General features: G+C 49.5%; 7 protein-coding genes across 7 annotated transcripts; 4 read left to right on the forward strand and 3 right to left on the reverse strand.

The window, feature by feature from the left end:
- Window positions 1–2,826: 2,826 nt before the first annotated feature.
- On the forward strand, window positions 2,827–5,401 carry ASPBRDRAFT_666692 (beta-glucosidase H; the record flags this gene model as incomplete). Its single annotated transcript, XM_067628765.1, has 2 exons — window positions 2,827–2,905; window positions 2,963–5,401. 2 exons carry the CDS (start codon window positions 2,827–2,829, stop codon window positions 5,386–5,388), a joined length of 2,505 nt encoding a protein of 834 aa, XP_067473304.1. The 3' UTR covers window positions 5,389–5,401.
- A 3,588-nt stretch (window positions 5,402–8,989) lies between these two features.
- Window positions 8,990–10,339, forward strand: ASPBRDRAFT_666697 (uncharacterized protein; the record flags this gene model as incomplete). The annotated part of the gene is made up of 1 exon (XM_067628766.1): window positions 8,990–10,339. One exon carries the CDS (start codon window positions 8,990–8,992, stop codon window positions 10,337–10,339), a length of 1,350 nt encoding a protein of 449 aa, XP_067473305.1.
- A 323-nt stretch (window positions 10,340–10,662) lies between these two features.
- ASPBRDRAFT_138899 (transketolase family protein) lies at window positions 10,663–13,130 on the reverse strand (the record flags this gene model as incomplete). Its single annotated transcript, XM_067619037.1, has 5 exons — window positions 10,663–11,580; window positions 11,639–12,156; window positions 12,211–12,693; window positions 12,754–12,863; window positions 12,937–13,130. The coding sequence occupies 5 exons, from the start codon at window positions 13,128–13,130 to the stop codon at window positions 10,663–10,665; spliced, it is 2,223 nt and encodes a 740-aa protein (XP_067473306.1).
- Window positions 13,131–13,933: 803 nt separating this feature from the next.
- On the reverse strand, window positions 13,934–15,957 carry ASPBRDRAFT_201312 (sugar porter family MFS transporter; the record flags this gene model as incomplete). The annotated part of the gene is made up of 9 exons (XM_067621534.1): window positions 13,934–14,130; window positions 14,208–14,443; window positions 14,501–14,743; window positions 14,814–14,986; window positions 15,056–15,159; window positions 15,227–15,371; window positions 15,435–15,544; window positions 15,606–15,777; window positions 15,847–15,957. 9 exons carry the CDS (start codon window positions 15,955–15,957, stop codon window positions 13,934–13,936), a joined length of 1,491 nt encoding a protein of 496 aa, XP_067473307.1.
- A 1,835-nt stretch (window positions 15,958–17,792) lies between these two features.
- Window positions 17,793–19,484, forward strand: ASPBRDRAFT_60062 (uncharacterized protein; the record flags this gene model as incomplete). Its single annotated transcript, XM_067628167.1, has 5 exons — window positions 17,793–17,980; window positions 18,045–18,161; window positions 18,226–18,784; window positions 18,875–19,285; window positions 19,344–19,484. The coding sequence occupies 5 exons, from the start codon at window positions 17,793–17,795 to the stop codon at window positions 19,482–19,484; spliced, it is 1,416 nt and encodes a 471-aa protein (XP_067473308.1).
- Window positions 19,485–20,246: 762 nt separating this feature from the next.
- ASPBRDRAFT_49256 (uncharacterized protein) lies at window positions 20,247–21,186 on the forward strand. Its single transcript, XM_067626292.1, has one exon. It carries the CDS (start codon window positions 20,274–20,276, stop codon window positions 21,135–21,137), a length of 864 nt encoding a protein of 287 aa, XP_067473309.1. The 5' UTR covers window positions 20,247–20,273; the 3' UTR covers window positions 21,138–21,186.
- A 46-nt stretch (window positions 21,187–21,232) lies between these two features.
- Window positions 21,233–23,525, reverse strand: ASPBRDRAFT_666724 (Zn(II)2Cys6 transcription factor; the record flags this gene model as incomplete). Its single annotated transcript, XM_067628768.1, has 3 exons — window positions 21,233–21,456; window positions 21,503–23,310; window positions 23,410–23,525. The coding sequence occupies 3 exons, from the start codon at window positions 23,523–23,525 to the stop codon at window positions 21,329–21,331; spliced, it is 2,052 nt and encodes a 683-aa protein (XP_067473310.1). The 3' UTR covers window positions 21,233–21,328.
- Between the last annotated feature and the right edge of the window lie 471 nt (window positions 23,526–23,996).

Here is a 23,996-nt window from a genome sequence, read left to right on the forward strand (position 1 = left end):
GTTAGTATCGATGACAGGCACCACACCAATCAAAAACTATTGGTATTGCTTCATGTGCAGAGGTAAGGTGGCATTTGCTTCTAGCCCCGTCCTCCCGCATGCTCCCCCCTGAAAGACATTCGCAGGGCGAACCAACACTGCCATATTTCCCCTAGCATAAAAAGGATATGGCGACAGACTCCAGAATATCTATGGCTGAAAGACCTCCGAGACCAATGGAGTTGGAATCCCCGCCAGCATCGAACATACGCCTTGGCCCAAGGAAGGACTGGAATTTATATCGTCGGCTGGGTTGAAGCTCACAATCCGAGGCTCATTAGAAGGGCACGCCTGAATACCTAATTGCGCCACCAATACTGCTTGCATTTACCGCAACAATCATGGCGGCAATTTTCCTTCCCTCGTTTTCAGGGTTTCGCAGTCGCCCGACTGAACCTGGTGGCCAGCTGGTTTTGTCCGCCGCCGGCTACTATCTGTCGTCGGTTAATCCTAGACATCGCTGTCTCCTCGTGCGGAAAGATTGAAGATCCTGAGCAGCTTACAATCCGCAACTCTTTTATGTGAATCAATCGTTTGTAGACCTTCTACACCCACAACTAACGTAGTTGACGCGTCAGGTACTGCGAACATCTGCTGTGACAACTACTGCCCACTCCATCGGAATACAATGACGGTATGAAGGATGACGCGAACTTGAATTGATCTGAATCCCTAAAGCCTTGAGATAGCCTAAAAGCTTTCATTAGATGGATTGCAGTTGCTATAGTCGACATCACAAAAGATGTAATTTCTGCAAACTTTGTTAATATTATGTCTCGACATTCGAAGATGGTAGTCGAGTTTCTGGATCCTGATGCACAATTGCGATACCCGGCCGGCTTATACGATATCTTAACTACACTAGCGGCCGAGCTGCCACTCCAGTGTTCAACCGAATCTAAATCGTTCTTGGCCAGTACGTACGCATCCAAGGTTCTATGAGCAAGAAGACTAAAGGATGGTATATTCGTTAAATATCTACTTACTGCTATTAATACTACCTTTTTAAGATGACTGACTTGTTGACTGTCTAAAGTAGGTTTCTGGATATATATATATATATATTATCAGATTCTGATTAAATTTCTTTTGATAAGAGATCCTCACCATCCTCGGCAATAGTAGTAGATATTTCTAGTATAAAAATAAATAAAACCTTACTAAATAAGATTATTATCAATAAAAAATTAGTCTATTTCTACAGACTAATCCATATATCAGTAATCATGGGAACAGAGTTTATAACAATATATTATAATAAATGAATAAAAAAAATCTAGAAATTAAGCAAATTACAGAGTAACAGAACTAATTATAAGATATTATTACAAATTAAATCCCAGACAAAAATATATAATTATATTGATCAGTATAAAAGATCAAATCGTAGCGGGCTTCAGTATGATTTAACAGGCACCACTGACGAATATTACAGTCAGTATTTGGGGTACTTGTGGAGTCGAAAAGGCAACAGTCACACTGCGCACGGGCTTTGATAATGAACTGAGAGGCTGAAGGGAATATGGAGCTGATAACGTTGGAAGTACGTCAAGAGCTGGAACTGCGCAACATCGTCCAACTCTTCTTGCCCCGAGACTGAGTACTACTTGCGACCGGAAATGAACCCTTAACGTGGCTTGATGAGAAGACCGGCCCCAGGGAATGCGTCCCCGCCAACCAGGTCGGGCCAGTCGTTCGATTCGTGGTTCGCAAATCAATTGCCGAGATCGACGGACAATCCGTCTGCGAATCGTAGATACCGAGGCGAAGGGTGACTATGTACAGCATTGTGGACAAATGAAGAAAGTGTCTGAACGAGCTGGGACACAATCTGATCGAGCGAATGAGGTCAAGGGTACGGTCCAGCGAAACCAATGTTGGATGAGAAGGTTGATTGATTGAAGAAATAATGATTGTGATGGGGCAGGTTGAGATACCCTAGAGATGGCTTCGACACACGGTGCGATGACAACCGTAATGCGAAGGATATCGGATTCCTATGCAAAGCATAAAGGGAAGTGGGTGATTCAGAATAACCCCTGTCTACGGAGTAGGTGGTAAGTGGCAGCTCCATGTCTTGACAGGATGTTTGGGTCTGGCCGTCGGCGGTGCAGTTTACCCAAAGAAGAAGGTCGGCCAGTAATCATCGGTCCCACCTGCCTTGCTTACTCCTACTTCTAGTTCTAACTGGGGTTAGTTTGGAGGAAGCGATATACGAAAGCCCCGCAGTTGCTAGGTACAACGTCCTATCAGCCTTCGCCTCGCACGACAGCTGGCTTGGCCTTATCCGAAGATATAGCACCTCTTCAAACCTGTCACAACGCAAGTACCGCTGTAACACAGGTACAGTGACACCTCATAAGTGTTAACAACCTAATTCAGGTGGTGTGAGGCTGGTGTTAAAACTTTTGAGGTGTCACTGTAGATGAGATGATGAACGGGACTACCGTAGGGTGGACCGGTACTATGGTCGAGACGGCGAGACCAAGACCGAATATGGGTATTGAACTAGAAAGGCATTCTGTTTGATATAGTAAATCCAAACCCAATGATATGAGATTGACTGGGTCAACCCTTGTGCACATGCTAGCTACGTACGGAGCCCAAATATCTAATACGCAATAGACTGCACGTTCCAATCATAGGAAGGTACGGATGGGCTTATGTTTCATATCTTGCATTGATTTCCTCTGGCCGCAGGTCTCTCCACTCCCCTCTGCTCTTTACTTTCTATCTCCTATTCCTACTCTATAGCTTACACCCCCGCTACCTGAGGAAGAACCCACTATGAAGCCCATTCAACCGATTGATATCGATGCCATTCTTCCCCAGCTGACGCTGGATCAAAAGGCAAGCCTCGTGGCGGGTGAGTGCACATAACCAGCTCATTTCACCATGAAACTGACATTTTCGGGGTGATCAGGCTCTGATTTCTGGCATTCGATGCCAATTGAGAGTCTGGGAGTATCGGCGATTCGCTTTTCAGATGGACCGAACGGAGTCCGTGGCACCAAGTTCTTCTACGGAACACCGTCTTATTGTGTACCATGCGGCACCGCTCTGGGCGCAACTTTTGACACCGAGCTCCTGTGGAAAATTGGCAATCTACTGGGGAGAGAGGCGCGAGATAAGGGAGTTCATGTGCTCCTCGGTCCAACCATGAATATCCAGCGTTCGCCCCTAGGTGGACGAGGCTTCGAATCCTTTTCTGAGGACAGCGTGCTGTCCGGTGAGCTAGGCGCCGCATACTGTCTCGGTGTCAAAGAGGCAGGCGTGATTCCCACCCCGAAGCACTTTGTGTGCAACGATCAAGAGCATCAGCGTATAGCTGTCAATTCCATTGTGACTCAGCGTGCGCTGCGCGAGATCTACTTGAGGCCCTTCCAGATTGCCCTCGCCAAGGCCCGCCCCGCGGCTCTCATGACCGCGTACAACAAGGTGAACGGAATACACGCTGCTGAAGACCCCCACTTGCTGCTGAACATTCTACGCGGGGAGTGGGGATGGGAAGGTCTCATTGTGAGCGACTGGTTTGGCACCTACAGTGTTTCGGCGGCTATACGGGCTGGTTTAGACCTGGAGATGCCTGGCCCTCCGCGCTTTCGTGGCGCCGCTCTGTCACATGCCATCAGCTCTGGGAAGGTTGATGAATCAACTCTCGATCAACGAGTGCGCGCGATGTTGCATTTGATAAACGAAGCGGCTCGCTCTGGCATTCCTACCGGTGGCTCTGAAGTGCACCACGACCGGCCTGCCGACCAGGAGCTTTTGCGCACTGCTGCAGCCGATTCCATTGTCCTGTTAAAGAACGACGATGGAATTCTTCCCCTGCGCCGTGATCGTTCGGTTGCCGTGATCGGACCGAATGCGAACTATGCTCGTTATTGCGGTGGTGGGTCGGCGTCCCTCGAAGCAAGCTATACTGTATCCCCTCTGGACGGAATTCGAGCCCAGGCATCCGATGTTCGCTTCTCGCAGGGCTCTTATTCGCACCAGCAGCTACCACTACTTGGTGAACAGCTCAAAACGCCCGACGGAAAGACCGGTTTCAGTTTTCGCGTCTATTATGATCCGCCGGAGGCTACCCACCGGGAGCTTGCAGAAGAACTACTTCTCACGCAGTCGGAGGGCTTTTTAATGGACTACGCAGACTCAAGATTTCGTACCTGTGACTTCTACATCGACATGGAGGGTTATTTCACCCCCGAAGAAGACGGGATCTATGACTTTGGTGTGTCCGTATGCGGCACAGGCAGGCTATTCATCGATGGCGCCCTCATTGTTGACAATGCCACCAAACAGACTGGGGGCACCTCCTTCTTTGGCTCTGGAACACGGGAAGAGCGAGGATCGATGTCCATGGTGGCGGGTCGGCGCTATCGGCTTGATTTTCTCTTTGGTAGCTCGTTCACTTCGAACTTTGAACGACGGGGTGCCGTGGCATTTGGACCGGGCGGATTTCGCTTTGGGGGTTGCAAGCGTCTTGATCCTCACAAAGCCATAGACGACGCCATATCTGTTGCCCAGGCTGCCGATCAAGTTGTGGTTGTGGTTGGTCTCAATGGTGAATGGGAGTGCGAAGGCTATGACCGCGACTCGATGGAAATGCCACCGTACAGCGATCTGTTGGTGAAAAGCATTTTGCAAGTCCGTAAGGACGCAGTGATTATTGTGCAAAGTGGTACCCCGGTCACCTTGCCCTGGGTATCCCAAGCGAGTGCACTCTTGCAGGCCTGGTACGGAGGAAACGAAGTTGGCAATGGAATCGCCGATGTCCTATTTGGCTCGGTGAACCCTTCGGGAAAGCTCCCATTGAGCTATCCTATCAATATTTGGGACACACCAGCCTACCTGAACTTTGGCAGTGAATCGGGCCGCGTTCTGTACGGGGAGGACGTTTACGTTGGCTACCGTTACTATGAGAAAACACGAACGCCAGTTCTATTTCCGTTTGGATATGGTTTGTCTTATACAACATTTAATCAAACCAATCTGGTGGTTTCCACTACGCAGGAGACCATTACGGTCTCACTGACGATACAAAACACCGGTAGCCGTGCAGGGGCAGAAGTTGTCTGTATCTATATTGTGCCTACAGCCGGGACGGAGATTAAAAGACCAATGCGCGAGCTTAGGGGGGTTGGGAAAAGATTCCTGGAACCGGGCGCAAGTACTAATGTCGTTATCGAAATGCCCCTTTTATCGGCAACGAGCTACTGGCACGAATCACGCAACGCTTGGCTTAGCGAAAAGGGCGAGTATAAAGTGCTGGTAGTTACTGGAACTAATTCTGCGGAACAGAACGCCACGTTCCTTGTGGATGAGACCAAGCAATGGAGGGGCCTATAGCTATCTTTGCCAGATTAATAGTGAAACTATAAGAGAAATCCAGTTTATCTCCCGTCGGCTCGCCCTCTTCTACCCAAATTGGCAATAAATCTTTAATCATATTTAGACGGGGGACTAATAAGTTATAGAGATAGCAATATATAACCTTCTCGTGGCCCTGTTTCGGACCGCTGTGCGCCGCAGTTATAAATGTTAGATATTATATTATCAGATCCAATCAGATGTTGCCCGCAATAGGTATCTTGGGGAGTGGAATTCCACCAAGAACGAAGCTAATAAGGAGTAAATTGACCCCTTTTAATGGAAGATTGTAAGCACGGTACAATAGCAAACCATGCCCATTCAAACACCAAAGGAAAATTACCTGGCTACTGAGGCATTTCAGAGTGATGATGTTCAGCACAGCTTGTCCATAGCGCAAGCGCTGCGTCTATAACTAAAAGCCTTCTGTTGGACTGTGTACTTCTCATTGGGTATAATCATGGTAGCAATTAATCCACAACTTATCCGCCAACTGATTGCAGCCCCTGCCTTTCAGAAGGAATTTAGTAGCAACAATAGAACAGATAAATTCACAATCTCAGCACCCTAACAGATAGCTCTCAATATAGACACTCCTATAAGTCAGTTTATACATGCATTCTGCGCAGGAAAACCTCATGGAAGCAATAGGACTGCAGAAGCAATTTGGACTTTGTAATATTCTCATTATTGGGACTGTATTTGTTCACCTTTTCTTTTTATAGGCAGTTTAAAGGTCCTGTCTGCCGGCGAGATTTTAGCTGGTCTGGTCTTGGTCTGCTTTCTGGTGATTGCTCCAGTTTATGCCTTCGATGTTGTCGCATTGCCCTTGCGTGGTCTGCTAACAGCATCAATCAATATATGCTTCGGCGCAGGTCGGTTCATTGGCAATAGAGTCATAGCTAATACACAAGACCTCTCTTCTCATTGAACTTATAAAATTCTGTTCACGGTGCGGTGGCAATGGCCCCTCATTATTTTGCACCTGCAAGGCGAAGCCTTTGACTTGTCTAGAAGTAAGATTTCTCTAATTCTTGAAGCCCATGGTGGATGCAGCGTCAAGGCCGTCTGGAAGATGCCAAGCACGCGCTTACTAGGTTGTTGTCATCCCATACTGACATCGATCTTGCTCTTGCTATAATAGTGGAGACCGATGGAATTGAGAAGGCCATGGTGTTGGACTCAACTTACACGGACTGCTTTAAAGGCAGCAACCGAAGGTAGACTATGATTTCTATTGCAGTATTAAGCATACAGGTTATTTCGGGTATTTACCTTACCTCATATTCCACCTACTTCGAAATCGCCAGCTTACCCGTCGATGACGCATCTAAACTCGGAATTAGGATTTATTGCTGTTGGGATCGTTGGGATAACTGTATTGTGGCTCCTGGGTATTCACATTAACCAGGTATTGTATAGACTGAGAGTCTCTTAATAATTTATAATATTTTCTCTATTCACTCTTTGCTGGCCCTATTGGATATTTTGTTTTGTGAGGTTTCTACTATACGCGTTCGGGCAAGAATAATAGCAATTGCGATGGCACTTAAAGTAGTAGCAACTATTGTGATGACAGTGATCTCTCCTTAAATGATTAATGAAGATGGGGGAAATTTCACAGTAAAATTGGGTTTTTTGTGGTGGTTTGGCTTTGCTTTCCCTTTACTTTTCTCTACCGGAGCTAAAGGGCCGTATATACTATAAACTCGACATTCTGTTTGACAGGGCCACACCTACCCAGGAGTTTGGGAGCATCATCATTACAGAAAAGAGTGGACGAACGGAAATTCTAAGGGCAATTAATGGGTTGACAAAGCGGAGTCAGTTGGTATAACACAGAACTTAATTACATTGACCCGAGTGATATACCAATTAATAAGCTAGAGTGATATGAGAGTCGGAGTATAAAAAGCTCGCAATGTTTTCTTTTACTTTACCTGCCCAGTAGCCTCAAGTGATACGCCACCTGCTGATGGTTCCTAGCAATTTGTTCAATTTTTCATTTTCTGGGAGACCGATAATGGGGCAGGAGGAAGTGGGTGTGATGCGCCAGTTTGAGTCAAGAGAAAAGGGTGGTATTTAATAAAAGACCAAAGCTGGGGAAAGGAAGAACACTACATTTGTTGAGAGTTCCCTTGGTGCCCCAGTAGCAAGGCCGCCACGATCATCACAGTTTAGGAGGGGAGGGAAGCATGTAGAGGAGAGCGGGAGGGGGTTGCCATTTGTCAGGAAGATGGTGATCAGCATCATATTGACCTGAACGGTACCTCCTGAGGTTTCCGAAGATATGGTATTCGGTATTGGGATTATGCGTACTTTTCGCCGCCTTTCGCAACCTCGGATATGTATCCTCTAGGTCACAGGTGAGGTAGGTGAAGTGAGGGATTCGGACCGAGCAGAAGCTAAAGGCCGATGGCGGAGCTACCCACGGGGCCTCCCGAGCCCCTTTCTACTAGAAGCACCAGTCGGCGACGATCGACGCGCTGGATAACCCTGAACTAAGGAATGCACCTCGCACCAGGAGACGGACACGCCCAGAAGAAGACAATACCCATATGAACTAATTGACCACTGAGCCAGACACCTGTGGAACTAATAATGGACGCGTAACCACCAAGGAGATCCGACAAATCATCGACCATCTGCAACAAACCATCAACCAATAAATGACGCTGATCCAAGCCACCAGAACCGAGCTGTGAGAGGTAAAACAGAACCAAAGTAAGCTAACTTGTAATCTGAAGACGACCACCAACACACAGAGAAAAAGAAGAACTGCATCCAGGTTAGTTCCTAATAGACTAAGTTCAGCCCATTGGAAGTAAAGACAATAAAAGCACTTTCAGCTGATAATTATCTACTCCTGAAGCAAAGATCCATTATCAGAACTGCACTGCTAAACGTGCCAGCAATTCAAGATATTTAAGTCACAGGAGTCAGTGTCACTGGCCTTTTATACGAAGGATACAAGTAATTGAGTAAACTTCTCCGTGTTAAACAAGAACTTCTGATATCTGACAGCCCCTAGAGACTTTGCCTGAGCACTACCAAACGTCCACCAAGGCTGACCCTGGTGCCGTTGAGGGCTTCTAAATCTAACTCAAAGCGGAATTAGACCTGCCTACTGCTGGGCCACAGTTGGACTTCAATCGAATGACAGGCGTAAGCCATACATCTAGCACTTTCTACGGTTTGCAAGCCTCCAGTACTTGCACTGTGCATAGAATATTTTGTAGCTCCTTGTATTTTGGCCCACCCCTGACAGCAAGCATCGGCTCTCCACCGGTGGTTTTTGCTCTTCAATCAACCATGGTACTTTTTTACCGCTCATACAATCTTGCTTGTGGACGTTGTAATGGAATAATAGTACTCGCAACTTGTATGGTGATTCTTTGTTTGGACATATATCCGCCAGGGAAGTGGAATGCTGCTTGCTATTCATGAGCTTCAATTTAGACTGCACCTCCTTTGATGACTCAGGCATCTATGCTGTGGAGACGCAAAGCTTAAACTTACGGCTTGGCTTCCGCATCGGGTCAAGTGCAAATATGTAGTCAAGGAGTATATCGGATGTCGCATGGCATCACAAATATTGACATTCTCGTCTCGGGGCGCTCTCCAGACGTTACCTCATCCCATCTTCGTGCCAGTAGATGCATACATCCATCAGTTCTCTTGCGATCTGCTCAAAATGAACGACCCTCACTTACATCTTGATTCGCCCCGCTCTCACACCATCTTCATCCGCCCGGGCATCGAACCCTATACTCTGCCTTTGTCGGGTTCGCTTCGAGTTTCTAGGGATGCTTTCATGGATGTTACATATTGTGGCCCCAACATCACAATAAAGCTTTCTAGGACTGTTAACTTCAATCACCGCGGCCCACCTTGCCCAAACGTCAAGGGGCGTCGGCGGTATGGTCCTACATTCCGACGTTCCGCGAGAAAGCTGTCGATACTACCGAATTACGAGGAAACCGTCCTCGATTGTGCTCTCTGGTCTGCATCTGACATACTCGTGCCACGAGAGAATGAAGTCATGGCACATAGCCTGGTATACTACTTTGACCTCCCAGTGCCGAACTGCCTCCCACCGACGATGAACACAGATGTGGGGACCGTCGGCTATGCTCTTCAAGCCACGATACACCTCCCGTCCGGACGTACGCTGAGCACATCCAAGCCGCTTACCATTTCCTATCGCCTGATATCACCTGAAATTGCTCTCACATATCACCGCCGGTTCACTGGCTACCCTCTGACGGTGGAAACTACAATAACACAGCAACGGCCCAACGATGACACTTCTAAAGCCATGTTCTCCGTTGACCTAGTGACACGGAATTTGCTGACGCCGGGGGTCCGAGACGGGGAAATGAGACATATAGTCATTACAGCAATCAAGTGGAGGGTCGACGAAGTGGTGGTGCGCATTAATACAGCCTGTAGTGAGATGCAGGCATTCACCAGCACTAATAACCCATCTACACGCACGCTAATTGGGGGAATGCTTAATTTTAAACCTCCCAAAGCCACAATTCGAACGAATCAAGGCCTTTACCGTGATGACCGCTTCCAAGTCAGATTTGACATCAGAATACCAGAAAGTACCAACGCTGCAGACGACGTATGCCAGAATTACTGTACTGGTGATGATCGACATGGTAACTGCCCACTAGCCAGCAGTCCAGGAATATCAGTCAACCACGAACTGAAGGTTGAGATTATGACAGAGGAGGATATCTTTAACAAAAAAACCAATAAACTATTGGCCCGGAAGGGGATCGGCAGGTTGTATGGTTCAACCTATCCGCTGCGAATACACAAGCTAGCCGATGATGTTGACGATATTTACAAACACTACCTTGATGAGCCCCTGGCATTTGATACGGTCCGAGAACTGTTACCTCCAAGCTATGAATCATGAGCGCTTATACAAATGAAAGATTCACCTAGGGTTCACCCCGGGGCTGAAACCCTGTGTGCTTTGTGGTCGGCTCGATGCAACCAGCAAGCATCCCTGTACTGCATTCTTCACTGCTCCTTTGCCTATAGCGAATACCTCTGTCTCGCCACGTACAATACCTGATCTGGCGCTGTTCTAATTGTAACTAATGTAGCACTCACTGCAAGTTGTCGTTGGACATCGATTTTAGGAAAGAAACACCATTGAAGCGTCACCACTTACGGATATGCTTACTTGCCATATGTATCCAGAAGTTGCATGTTATTGAAGTAGCCATAGTAGTTCTAATGCTCAAGTTCAATCCAGTGGCTCCCGTTGAACTCCCTAAAGTCTCCCCTCAGGGCCCCAATCCCGTCTCGCCTGACTTCCTCCACTAGCTCCTTAACCTTAACAGCAATACGGTCCGGTGCAAATCCGAAATGGGCATATGCCTCCTTCGAAGGAAGGCTTTTTCCGAAGTAGTTCATAGACACCGATGCATCAGCATAGCGCTCCCATCCGTTAGACGGGTACGCCTCGATTACGACAGTGGGCTTGCCGGCTCGGGGCTTCAATACAGAGTGCTTGTACTCTCGAGACTGCTGTTCGAAGAGCCTTGTGCATGGGAAGGACACGATGCGTGCCCGGATATCATATTCCTTGAGAAGTAACTCACGGGTCTGCATGGCATAGACCATCTCCGAGCCGACCCCAATAATTGTGACGTCAAAGTCATCACCTTCTGCCTCGGTGAAAACATATGCACCCCTGATTACGCCCTCGCGGGAGGAGTATTGGGGATACTGGGGGAGACCCTGACGAGACAGTGAGATGACGGTCGGTGTCTCCGTTGCCCGAATGGCGGCATTGTAGGCACCGGCAACCTCTTCGGCATCGCATGGGCGTATATAGAGAAGATTCGGCATCGCGCGCCAGAGCGCAGCAACGGCGATGGGTTGATGCGTCGGTCCGTTCTCGCCAACTCCGATGCTGTCGTGGGTGGCTATGTGGATCTGCTGGAGGCCTTGCAGTGCGGCCATGCGGATAGCGGCAGCAGCGTACAAGTGGAAGACAAAGTATGTACTCGTCATCGGGATGAAGGTGCCTTTGTTGAAGGCGGCGAGTCCGTTGGATATGGCGCACATGGCATGCTCTCGGATACCATAGTGAATGTATCTACCACTGTAGTCTCCGGTAAGGCCACACACGGTTTCGAGGTCAGGCTAGATGTGTTAATAACCTAGTTTAACATGAGAATAGAAGCAGGCATCGAGGACGTACCGATTGGAAGTCGACCTTGTTCTTGTAGGCGACATTGCAGGAAGGCGTAAGATCCGCAGTGCCGACCAAGAAGGTATTGATATTCTGTCCCAGGGCATTGGTCACAACACCAGCAGATTTTCTAGAGGCAGTTGACACGTTAGGGTGCTCTTCCTTGGCGGGAATGTACTTGGTCCAATCCTCCGGCAGCTTTCCGGCAACACGGCGCGCAAAATCAGCGGCCAGCTCGGGGTATTCTTCACGATATCTGGCAACGGCCGCAAGCCAGCTCGCCTCATGCGCCTCACCACGGCCAGGAATATCACGGAAAAAGTTATAGACGTCTTCTGGAATGTAGAAGTGTTCGTTAGGGTCCAGACCGAACGATCTCTTGAGGTTAGCCACTTCTTCGACGCCCAGGGCAGATCCGTGTACGTCGGCTGTGCCAGCCTTGGCTGATCCGAAACCAATCACGGTGCGAACGTTCAGGAATGTTGGCTTGTCGCTATAGCGAGCGGCATTGAGAGCATTCACCACGGCTGGATCGTATTAGCAGAGTCTTCATCGCCAGTTCGAAGGTTTGAGAGACCTACCGGCAACATCTGTATCCCCGTTATACACATCTACCACGTTAAATCCAGTAGCTCGCATCTTCATGTTCATGTCCTCGGTGTTTGCAACATCCGCACTGCCATCACATGTTACGTTATTGTTGTCGAAGATGACACAAAGGTTGTTCAGCTTCCAGTGACCAGCGAGCGAGAGCGCTTCGAGACCGACACCTTCCTGGAGGCAAGCATCACCAACCATGCACCAGGTCATGTTATTTACCACTTCATGGCCAGGTCTGTTGTATGTTGCCGCCAGGTTCTTAGTGGCCATGGCGAGCCCAACGGCATTAGCGACGCCCTGGCCGAGAGGGCCCGTGGTGACCTCTATACCATCGATTTCGATCTCAGGATGACCGGGACAGAGCGAGTCAAGTCTCGAGGAGTGGTATGTCTGGAGTTGATCGTGTGTCATGCTCGGAACACCAACAAGGTGCATGAACAGATATTGCCATAGGCAAGCATGCCCTGCGATGATGCCACTTTAGTCACACATTGCCATAGAACATCTGATGAGGGTCTGCATACCATTTGAAAGGACAAAACGGTCGCGATTGAAGTAGTTGCAGTTCTTGGGGGAATACTTCATAACGTATTTGTACAAGGCGATACCAATGGCAGCCATCCCCATAGGAGCACTGTAACGTTCTGTTAGCTGTTTCTCTGTTTTCATGCTGTTCACCAGGGACATCAGGGGTATCCTTGACATACCCAGCGTGGCCTTCGCCATACTGTTGGGCGAGATCCGCAATGAAGGCCCGGAAAACGTTCATTACACGTTGATGTTTCTCAGGACTCTCTAACACAAGACCGACACCAGCAGAAACTCCATTGCGAGTACCGGGGATTGCTTTTGTCGGCAGACTCCCGATGGGCTTCTCTGTAAGTTCTAGTGCGGGCGCCATAGCAGAGAAGTGGTAACTATAGCGAAATAAGAGATGGACTATTGTAGAAAGTGATCTATGATGGTAAATTCGGATTATCAAGTCGAAGATGTCGAGGTGAGGTAATTCTTATATCTTCATGAGATCGATGCGGGATTCCCATATGCCCCGACTTTGGGGCACTGACAGCGTAAATGGCCATGCTACGCTTGTACAATACCAAGACGATATCAATCAACTGTCGTGCGAGTCACAGACTATGGACAAACGAGAATTCAAACGCAGTAGCAAGTATCTCATAGTGGTCTGGGAACTGGCGATAGTCGGGTCAGTACCTCGCTTCGAGGCCAGTGGTCCTCGCCTCGATGACCATCGGTAAGGGTCCACTGCTCTACGTCAAGGCCTTCTGCTCATTAAAGACTCTACACAGCGGCACAATTAGTCAGCCTGCATGTGAAGGATGGGTAGGTGCTCCGACCTGTCCCTTACATCTGATTATCTTCTTACCCCCTTGAGAATCATGACTCTATACTCGTTCATTATATCTTCTATAAGTGCAGTGTCGCCTTCCCCAAAATAGAGTCCATTATTGCAGACATAGGAAAATTAAACTTAATATATGTGTTTGGACAAGGACATTGAAATATGCATAACAAACAATATAATAAATATACCCACGCGTGCTAATTATATATATTACTATCTACAGCTAATGTTTCAGGTAAACAAGCAACATAATATTGCCAGTTTGCGACACCCCAAGGTTCAAGCCCTTCTCTCCGTACACACCTTCCGGGTCAAAAGAATAAGTAACGTGCATAGTATTATTCAGACGATACGTTTTCGACCATGTCGACCGTAGGAGCACTTTCCTTCCCATGCAAGATTTCTTCAGTCAGTACGGAAGCATCTTGAGTAATCTTGGCCATCTTCTTCTTGGACTTTGGGCCGATTAGCCATTTCGGATTAGTCTCGAACAAGATATCAATGTCTTCAAGAGATGCCTTGCAGGTTTCGGGAACTGTGCCGCCGGAGCTATTAATGAAAGGTTCAGAGTCGGGAAAGTTAATACATGTGGCGTGAGAAAGAACTGCTTACTGAAAAAGTATATCACTGGAATGAACGACAGGTTCGTGCATGCCCACAGGATGTATGTACCATATTGAATGCGAGAGATGAGGACCGGCGATATCATAACAACAAAGAAGTTACAGAGCCAGAAGAAGCCAGTGGAGATAGCGACGGATGTTCCGCGCGTTTGCAATGGAGTTAACTCGACGGGCAGCAAGAAGGCCAGCCCGTTGGTGCCGACGGCACAGACAGTGTTGAAAAGGCTGGAATTGAACGTCAGAAATGTGGACAAATCGAGATCTACAGGCATAATGACTCACAAGACACAGACTACAGCCACATATCCACATGCTGTGTTGTCCGGATACGCAACGGTGGCAGCGAGAACAGCCATGCTGATACACTCCCCGATCGCCCCGAACAGCAACAAGGGCCGACGCCCAATCCGGTCGATGAGGGGAATTGGAATGAAGCTCGCAATCCAGAATTCCAGCCCAACGAAACCGGACATCAGCAAACTGAGATGCCGGGAAAACTTCAGTGTATCCTGGAAGATAACGGGACTGTACTCGTCACATAATGTGGTAAGCCGCTGTCGTCAACATAAGCTCCAAGAGACTGGGGGCAACTTACACATAATATGTAATAAGGTTGACGCCAGTGAGCTGGTACATGCACATCACAAATGCAGACAAAACCAGTCGCTGGAAGAAACGAAGCCTTCTTTGGGTAAAGATAGTCTGCCATTTGGAATCCCTTTCCGAATCTTCCTGGAGTGCGTTCTCAATCACAGACACAACGGTGCACTGGATTAATCCAAAGAATTAGTCACGTTCTTTATCAAGATATCGTATCACTGAAAATGGTATACGAACAGTTTCGGCTGCGCGTGTAGCAGGATCTTCTTCTAAGGATAACATATCCACGACGTCGCGTGCTTCATCCACTTTTCCGTTACGTATCAGGACTCGAGGGGATTCTGGGTGATCAAGAGAAGTTGAACATCAGTTTTCGAATACACAGTATGAAGGAGATCCACCACCTACCTGGAAGAAAAAGTGCCAGGACAATAGTCACAGCCGAAAAGGCAGACTGCAATCCCAGTGGTAGCCTCCACGCCCAACCATTGTTACTGGTGTGAGAGGAGGCAGCCAGCCCATAGTCGACCCAGTATGCTAGAGCAATCCCGAACTGGGTAGGTTAGCTTCTTGAATTACATGATGGTTATGAGCGCCGCAATGCACTCTTGCATACCAGGTTAATGTTAAGTTGCCACATGACGGCTCGACCTCTGTTCTTAGAGCGAGAACACTCGCCATTCCAGGTTGGCAATATAGCAGCTGCCATGTCATTGCCGAAGCCAGCTGTAGGCAGAATACATCAGAATCTCTCAGTGTAATTCATCAAGAAACAAAGGTAACTCACCGACAATCCGGCCTACAATCAACTGGGCCAAACTAAAAGAAGACGCCTGGAGAATGGCCCCGAAGATGATAATCAACTCTCCTACCATGACGGTGAGTCTTCGGCCGAATTTATCACCACTTACTATGACAGTCAAAGCGCCGACTGCACATCCTAGTTCATAGACCGCGACCTGTTAATGTTAGAAGGACGTCTCCTGCAGGGAAATGCTATGAGGAGGCCGAGCACTATCGTCACATACCGCGAAACCCTGGAGGGTAGAGTTGCCATTGGAGATGGCAGGAAATGTTGCTTCGAATGATGGGCCCGTGAGCAGACTACCCATGACTCCTTGATCGTAGCCGAAGAGCATGTTCCTACATGGCGTACAAACATGCATTAGACTTCGTCTCGTGTGTAAGGCTGGGAGTCATAGTCACCCAATGCCACATGTAGCTGTAATCAGATACTCGATCCATGCTGATCTAGCCCCTCGGCCTCTAAGCCGGTCAGTGAGGAACGAATAGGGCGTTGTGAATGGTTTCATCTTGACAGTCGTCTTAGATTTTGCTTGCCAACAAGCATCAATCAGGACCCAAATCTCGCTTGCAGGCAGGTTGAAGGAAATGCGTCCCGCCAAGCACTCCATAAGACTAAGCACGGGTTTTGTTCTAATATCTCCTTCTGATGTATTGGCGATAACAGCTTGGAGGATCGGAGTAGCTCCGGATTCCCCGCATTGTGGGGGATGCCCTGATCGTCGCCGTGCTGATTTTTGAGACGCGCCAGAGCTCCTCCTTTGACACCGTCCGGGACTGCCCCGGATAGAAGTCAATTAGTTCGAAACCTTAAAACTGTCTTTCGGCCACACAGACCTCCAGAACCTAAGCTTTCCGCAGCATTCCACTGCGTCCAAACCCCACAATCTCCCTTTCGGCGAATCGAAGGTGAGCATCTCCACGCGGTTCTCGATCTTACCAAATCAAGACTCCCTGACGTGCCATTGAGAGTTCCATCTCAATGGTCACCATTCCCGTCCGATGGCTCTCGATGCGAGCCCCTTGCCCCTTACCCTTTGTAAGCGGCGTGTTTTAGCTTCCACAATGTTCATCATGGACCCCGTACCCCACTTGTAGCCCATGCTTTAGCACCACCACGCTAATTCTTGTAGCTATAAGCGAGCAGTAGCTCCAAAGGCTGGGGAGCAATGTCGTTCCCACCGCTGATAAAGAAGTTGAATCCTTCGTCAAGAATCCGGGGTTGATGGTAGTCGCGCAATGTGGTTGGACCTGGCCTTCCCCAGATTGATGACATTCGTCTCGCGTTTTTGCCTTCTCTGCCTTTGTCCATAAGTCATCACCGTATCTGAGGTATTTCCCATGGTTCCTCGATACCATTCAGTTGAACGGCATGGTGTGTACTGGGCCTCGAACAGCCGATCCAAATCAAACATCGTCCCGAGCCGACCTTGCAGCCACCGATAGGGTACCATACGATGGCTACATTTGCAAGCTATAGACTTCGCCTACGAATGCATCCGAGGTCACCAACTTACACCCTAGAGGTATTGTAGTCGTTGGTTAATAGCTTCGTGACGAGCTTCAATCGACACCTTCACCTTCACCTTCGCCAATGATCGGAACCTAGACTATATATGAAGGCCTCCCTGCCGTGGAGCTGCTCACAATATGCTCTAACACACAAAGTCATGTATATACAGTACAAATACGGATTAATGCCCCTTCAAGACCATGTCATCCATTACGTCCTTAATCATTATTGCTAGGTTCCTCAGGCTAGTCAATGTCCGTGTCGATCAACTTCTATTCCCCTCCACGAATACCGCACTTTATCAGCGTTGGAAATGGCGCAAAGTGGCGCGAATAAGTGATCCCGCAGTTGGCCTCGATGCGAAACCCTTCCGGCCAAGCGTTAAGTGCTGCCCGGACTGCGGGGAGCGGCAATAAGCGCGGAGAGACATTGTGGAGGTGGATACGATCTTGGTCAATCTGGGGCATGACAGGTGGCCGGATGACTGTATTGTCTAAGTCCGTCTGACACCGACAAACGTAGACGAGTACTCGAAGTAGCTAGACAGGTTTCTATATCTGCGGCAAGCTGATGAGACATAAACCTAGGGAGCCCAAGATCCTAACCCGAGACGCATCCCTTCCCCCAGGCTATTGTCCTTCGAAGTCTGCAAGCATCATGGACACATTCGACATTCACGAGGGACAGCTGAAAGATGCCTCCTCAGATGAGATTGAAGATGTAGACGCGTCTGAAGTAGTGTCGTCCACTCCCGAGGAGGAGAGAGCGCTGGTGAGGAAGATTGACATGACCCTGCTGCCTACCGTCTGGGTGATGTACCTCCTATCATACCTTGACAGAACCAAGTAAGATAATGTCCTATTTTTCTCGCCCTTTTTGAAAAAGAGACTAATGGCTGTTCGTGTGCAGTATCGGCAATGCGAAAATCTCCGGAATGCAGGCAGATCTGGACCTGACGTCCAACGAATACTCAATTGCTCTGGTTGTCTTCTTTGTCGGATATGTGGTTTTCGAAGTTCCTAGCAAGTATGACTTCTCCATAACTAGGATTGGATTTGATTTGTGCTAATCAATCGTGCTCCGTGAACAGTCTCGCTCTGGGTCGATCACGTCCATCAATCTTCCTCTCCTCCATCATGATCCTCTGGGGCACATTGACCTGTGTCATGGCCGTGATCAAAGACTTTTCCCATCTGGTAGTCCTGAGAGTCATCATCGGGTGCATCGAGTCTGGCTTTGCTCCAGGAGTACTGCTTGTCCTCTCATCATGGTACAAGCAGACGGAACAGTCGAAGAGATTCGGCGTGTTCATCTCGGCGGCCGTTCTCTCAGGTGCCTTTGGCGGGCTGATTGCTGCGGGCATTGTTGAGGGGCTTGAGGGTGTTCATGGTATTCGGGGCTGGCGATGGCTCTTCATCATTGAAGGTGTTATCACCGTTGGCTGCGCTCTCATATCTCTCTTTGTCCTGCCGGACTTTCCTGCTACGACGCGACGCCTGTCCGATCGTGAGCGGCAGATTGCCGTGGCACGGCTGGCTAGGGAGAATGTCACTGCAACGACCGAAGACACCGCGCATCTGAGTAGTCTGGGGGCTTGCAAGGTAGCCTGCCAAGACTTCCGTACCTGGGCTTTCGTCATTGGGTATATGGTATGTTGATCCTGTTCCTGGCTTGATTTGTCGAATCTAGTCACCAGTAATCAAACACTTATCTTACTGACGTGGCACTTGTGCTTCTAGGTCATCGTCGGGTCCAGCACGCTAACTTACTTCTATCCTACCCTGGTAAAAGGGCTTTTCGGCAGCGCATCCACCCAGAAGGTCAACTTCCTGACCGTCCCGATCTACGCTGTGGCATTCATCGCTACCGGCATCACGTCCTATTGCGGTGACAAGTTCCCTACCTGGCGTGGCTTGATTATTGCTGGCTGGCTAGCATTTTCTTTGATCTGTTCGATCATCGTGTGTGCGGTGTATAACTTTACGGCTCGATATGTGCTCCTGGTTCTGATGGCCGCTGGGCTTTGGTCGACGAATGGAGGTACCCTGGCGTATGCCTCTTCTGCCTTTGCGGGAATGCATCCGCAGGCGAGGGGTGTTGCTTTGGCCATGGTGAATGCCCTTGGTAATCTGGCACAGATATACGGATCGGTATGTTTGTAACTATAGCCTGATCTTTTTGCACTCGAGGCTAATGTAGGATGAACAGTACCTGTTCCCTGAGCAAGATAGTCCGAAGTATATTATGGGGTTCTCCGTCATCTCTGCGATGTTGGCAGTTGGTGTGATTGTGTTTCTGGTCTTGCATGTGTGGTTTCGTCGCCGCTTACGATCGGGAATGATTCAGTGATGGACATGTACATAGGCAGTCGGTCTACCAAACACTCGTTACTGGTGAATCGCCCGATATATATATATCGGACCTCTAGTCAATAGAGAATCAATAGCATGGAAAAGACAATATAATGAAACATTGAAGTAGACTGTTTCCACCTGTAGACTCTCTGTAGTCCAGCTGCTCATATGGCATTAACCACGTTGCTGTATGCTAGACTCATTCACTACTGCATTTTGAGCTGATCCTAGTGTGCCATGGAACGTAGGGCAGAATTACGTGGTCAATGAGGCCCTGACATGGATGTAGTCGTGGAATGGCACAACGGATTGGGCATGATATTGTCATCAAGACATATACATTGTAGATGAGCAGTCCCCAGCCACAAGCGTTGGTGGAAGATAAGAGAGCGTCAGTAAAAAGGATAAAGTGCCACGAGCGAGATGTGTGGAGATACCGAGTGCTAATCCGGGGTGCCCTCGAAGCGAGGCACCGTCGGACCCACACAACCAGACAATATCCAGTGCAGATCGAAAATTACCTCGGGCTCGCTTCGAGGGCCACCCACAATCGCACCTGTATCTGATTGGCCATCCTTCTTCCCAGAGGAACTACTAGGTATTGATCGAGCTTTCGCAGCACAAGCAAGTCGCCATGGGCTATACGCCGCCTGCCTATCTAGCATCGCTTTGTCATGGACCAGATAATAGAGTCTACGAGACTTAAAACTAACACGATGCCCACTCCAAGGCTGTATCAACATTTCCAATAGATTCTCTCCATCACACGAAGACATCCTTCACTATGTCGCCAAGCATGCATGACGCCCCAGCCACCAACGGCACAACAGCAGCCAATACCTCACCCGCCTTCCTCGACACCACACCAGGTCCAGATCACGACTGGAAGGTATCCCTGAAAGGCAAGGTGATCGGTATCACCGGAGGCAACAGGGGTATCGGACTAGCCCTCGCCCAAGTATGTCTCGCCAACGACGCCGAAGCCATCTACAGCTTAGACATCTTCGAGCCCGGGGAAGAATTCGCTGCCCTGCAAAAAGCCCACCCCAAGCAACTACACTACATCCACTGTGATGTGACGTCCGAGGAAAGTGTCACCACCGCTATCGACACTGTCATCGCCGCACAAGGTGCCATTCACGGCTTCATCGCCAACGCCGGAATGACGAAGCACCAGCCCGCGTTGGACTTCAGCCGCGCCCAGATCGACCAATTGTTCAATCTGAACGTCTTTGGCGCTTACTTCTGCGCCACAACCGTCGCCCGTCGCTTCATTGACTTGGGAATCAAGGGATCGATCGTCTTCACAGCCTCAATGACTTCCTATCGCCCCAACCGAGCAGCGCCGTCCGCTCCCTACGGAGCCACCAAGGCTGCCGTGCGGAATATGACACACACGCTGGCCATGGAGTGGGCGAAGCACGGCATTCGCGTCAACTCGGTATCACCTGGGTTCATTAAGACGGCCATGACCTATTTTGTTGATCAAGCACCGGATTGGGATCTCAAGATGCAGTATTATGGCGGCATGCCCAGGTTGGCGGATCCGAGAGAGTTGGGTGGGGCGTATGTGTATTTGCTGTCGGATGGGGCGTCGTATACTACGGGGATTGATATTCCAGTGGCGGGAGTTGTGGGGGCGTGGTGATAAACCAATTCATACAGAGAGAATATAAGAATACCTTGTGTGCAGTATGCGATGATTGTAACTTAGGACACTCTTTATTCTGCGTTGCATTTATAGAATACATGTGCTACGGTGAGCTTCGTAAACATGTCTAGTCTATATACCTCCCTGTAGGATACTTCTCAGGCTGGCTCTGCCTCTTCGGTGCTGTCTCAGTCCTGCCACACCCTCTGCAGTCGAGCAACAAGCCCTTTAGCGGGAAACTTGCTTATCCTTAACATATTGTCTAGAATGCGTAGCAACTCCTCTCGCATTTCGGGTGTGCGAACAAACTGGCCAACTTGTATTATGTTAGTGTTGAATCAGACTAACAAGTGTGAACGTACCTCCAAACAACGCCTGGACGTTGATAAACGCCATCGCGCAATCATATTCCTGGCAGGAATTGGCAATTCCACAGACCGTCTTGACGCTTTCAGTCAGTTGCTTCTCGCGGAGCAAGTAGGCGTTGAGTCCACCCAGCGTCGGCTGGTTCAGCAGGACTGTTGCCTTTGCAAAATGGTACATCTGCATCGCACCGGCGTGATTGCGCGGATGAATCCATATCGGCGGGAACACACTGCTTGAACCTGGACTTGCGGCCACTGTCACCGGCTGGTACGACGCGGGCAGAATACGGTACCACTCGTCCAGTGCGCTCAGGAGCCGGTCTCCCTGCTCGATTCTCTCTCTCGGGTCCTGATGTGGCGGTATGCTATCTGCGGCAGCATATTTCACGCACTTCCCGCAGAGGTACACAATCCTCGTGGCAAGCTCGTCCGCGTTGAGCTCCTCGAGAGGTTTCCGCGCACGCCAAAAGGTGATTGTTGGCCTGCCCGCCTGAAAGGCTGCCCAGATGTCCTGTCGCAGCCAGGCCCACCACACGGCCTGTCTCAGACCATCGGCCGACTCGCCATCGTTATCCTGAGACCGCTGGATCCAGAAGGAGCCGCGCAGATGCTGCTCCCAGACACTGCTATTCGCGGCACTGTCCGCGTCAAACATTTCATAGGTGCTGATCATGGTGGCCGTGGCTAGGATCTCGTGCGAGTCGGCGTACGACGGATACAGTAGAGTTTGCGACAGATAGTGGAGCGTTTCGTAGTAATACTGGGTCGCCATATGTGTTGGTGCGGACTCCGATTCGGTCGACAGAACCGTCGCGGGCAATGATGCTGGGGTACCTGCTAGGTGGCCATCTCTGCCATCTCCGTCTCCTCTATGTCGAACACACAGAGACATGTGCTTAGCGCCCACTGCAAGAATAGACTTCAAGAGTCCCGTGTTTCGTAGGGCAAGATGAGGCACGACATTACTGAAATGGCGAGCGGGATCAAACAAGTCCAGAATCGGCCCAACCACTTCGATGTAATACCGGAAGAACGGGAGGTCGGTTGGCGAGAGCTCTAGTCTCTGTGAAGTGTTCCAAGGCTTGGATAAGTGATGGTGATCTGCTAAGGGCGATACAGTGTAGCCGTCTCCTTGTGTCAGGGCGTGTCGCTGTTCTTCATGGTTCCTTACTCCCTGCTCAGACCGAGTCACAGAGTGTTCAGGGACGGGTGATTGCCGACGAGAGAGTGCAATCTCGGGGAATCTCCATCGGGGGTCGCTTGACGTCTCATTCTGTCGTTGGATGTGGTTGATGGCATCCCGTGCGAGCAGGTCGTACCACTCGAAGGGGGAGATGTTCAACAGGGATGTCTGACTGAGCGAGAGTGGTGATGTTGGGAAAGCTGGGTCAGTACTGGGTAGCCTCTGCTCATTGTGTTCGTGCAAAGAGTCGAAGTGCGATGTCACAATTGAGCCATCTAGATGCAGGGGAGCAATATCCTCAGGGGTGACCGAGGCAGTAGGGTGAGACACTGGTGCTGCCGCAACAGTCGAGAGATGTGCTTGGGGATTGGACGAGATCTCCTCGACAGCACCTGGATTGCTTGCTCTGCTTTCTCCAGCACGGGCCTCCTGATGACCCCTATCCCTGGGGCTCGAATGCGCCCGGTCGGCTGCGGTTGGAGCTGCAGCTGCAGCTGCATGTCCCTGACCAGGGTGTTGGGCCGCGTCCGAGGCATATCGACAGATACGAGCAGACTTGGAGCATCGCAAGCACGTGGGTTTACTGTCATCGCACTTGACGCGTCTCTCCCTGCAGGTCAGGCTGTCTGGAGTGTAAGCGAGATGGATGTTCGCTTAGGTGCCACGTGCAAAGGTGACAGTGACAGTGTAATTGACGGAGAGCAAGAAAGGATCCACCTACCATCCTGTCTTCGTTCTCAAGCCTCGTGAGCGTGACGGTCTAATGCGCCGACGCGGCTTCCCCGTGGTGCTCTGCCCGGTTGTTGACCGTCGCGATGAATTTCCACTGATATTCATGAGGGATGCATCATTCATTCACTACGGAAGAACAGTTCAGTTGGCGATGGCTTTCGTCTCGAGGGCCGCCCGTCTGTTAAATACCCGTTCGTTTGTTACCCGGTACCGTTTTTACCCCGCTTCCGGTCCGCCCCACTTTGACGTATTGCAAAAAGAACAGAAAAAAACAATCTTCGACCGGTCTTCAGCCTTCATTACTCTTTAGGGAGATATGGACTAACAGTGAGATGATGCTATGCAACAACTCGACTACTACATTGACAGTGGGTTCGAGAATGGTCGGACTCCATGGAACCCTTATTTCTTCGGTGATTCCTAGCGTGTAGAGTAGCTCGAAGACCAAAAATATATATTGCAACTCTCGGATTAGAAAGTTCGACTATAAAGGCTGAAGCACTCCACCATTCACCTCTCTTGTACACCATTTGCAGATGACTGAGTTACTCGTGTTAGTCCAGCAGCGTGTCCATC

The sequence above is a fragment of the Aspergillus brasiliensis genome, assembly GCF_001889945.1.
Source record: "Aspergillus brasiliensis CBS 101740 unplaced genomic scaffold ASPBRscaffold_24, whole genome shotgun sequence".
Taxonomy (NCBI): Eukaryota; Fungi; Ascomycota; class Eurotiomycetes; order Eurotiales; family Aspergillaceae; genus Aspergillus; species Aspergillus brasiliensis.

What these genes read in the sequence shown, in the direction of transcription:
- ASPBRDRAFT_49256 (XM_067626292.1), top strand. Translation starts at nt 20,274, where the DNA reads ATGTCGCCAAGCATGCATGACGCCCCAGCCACCAACGGCACAACAGCA.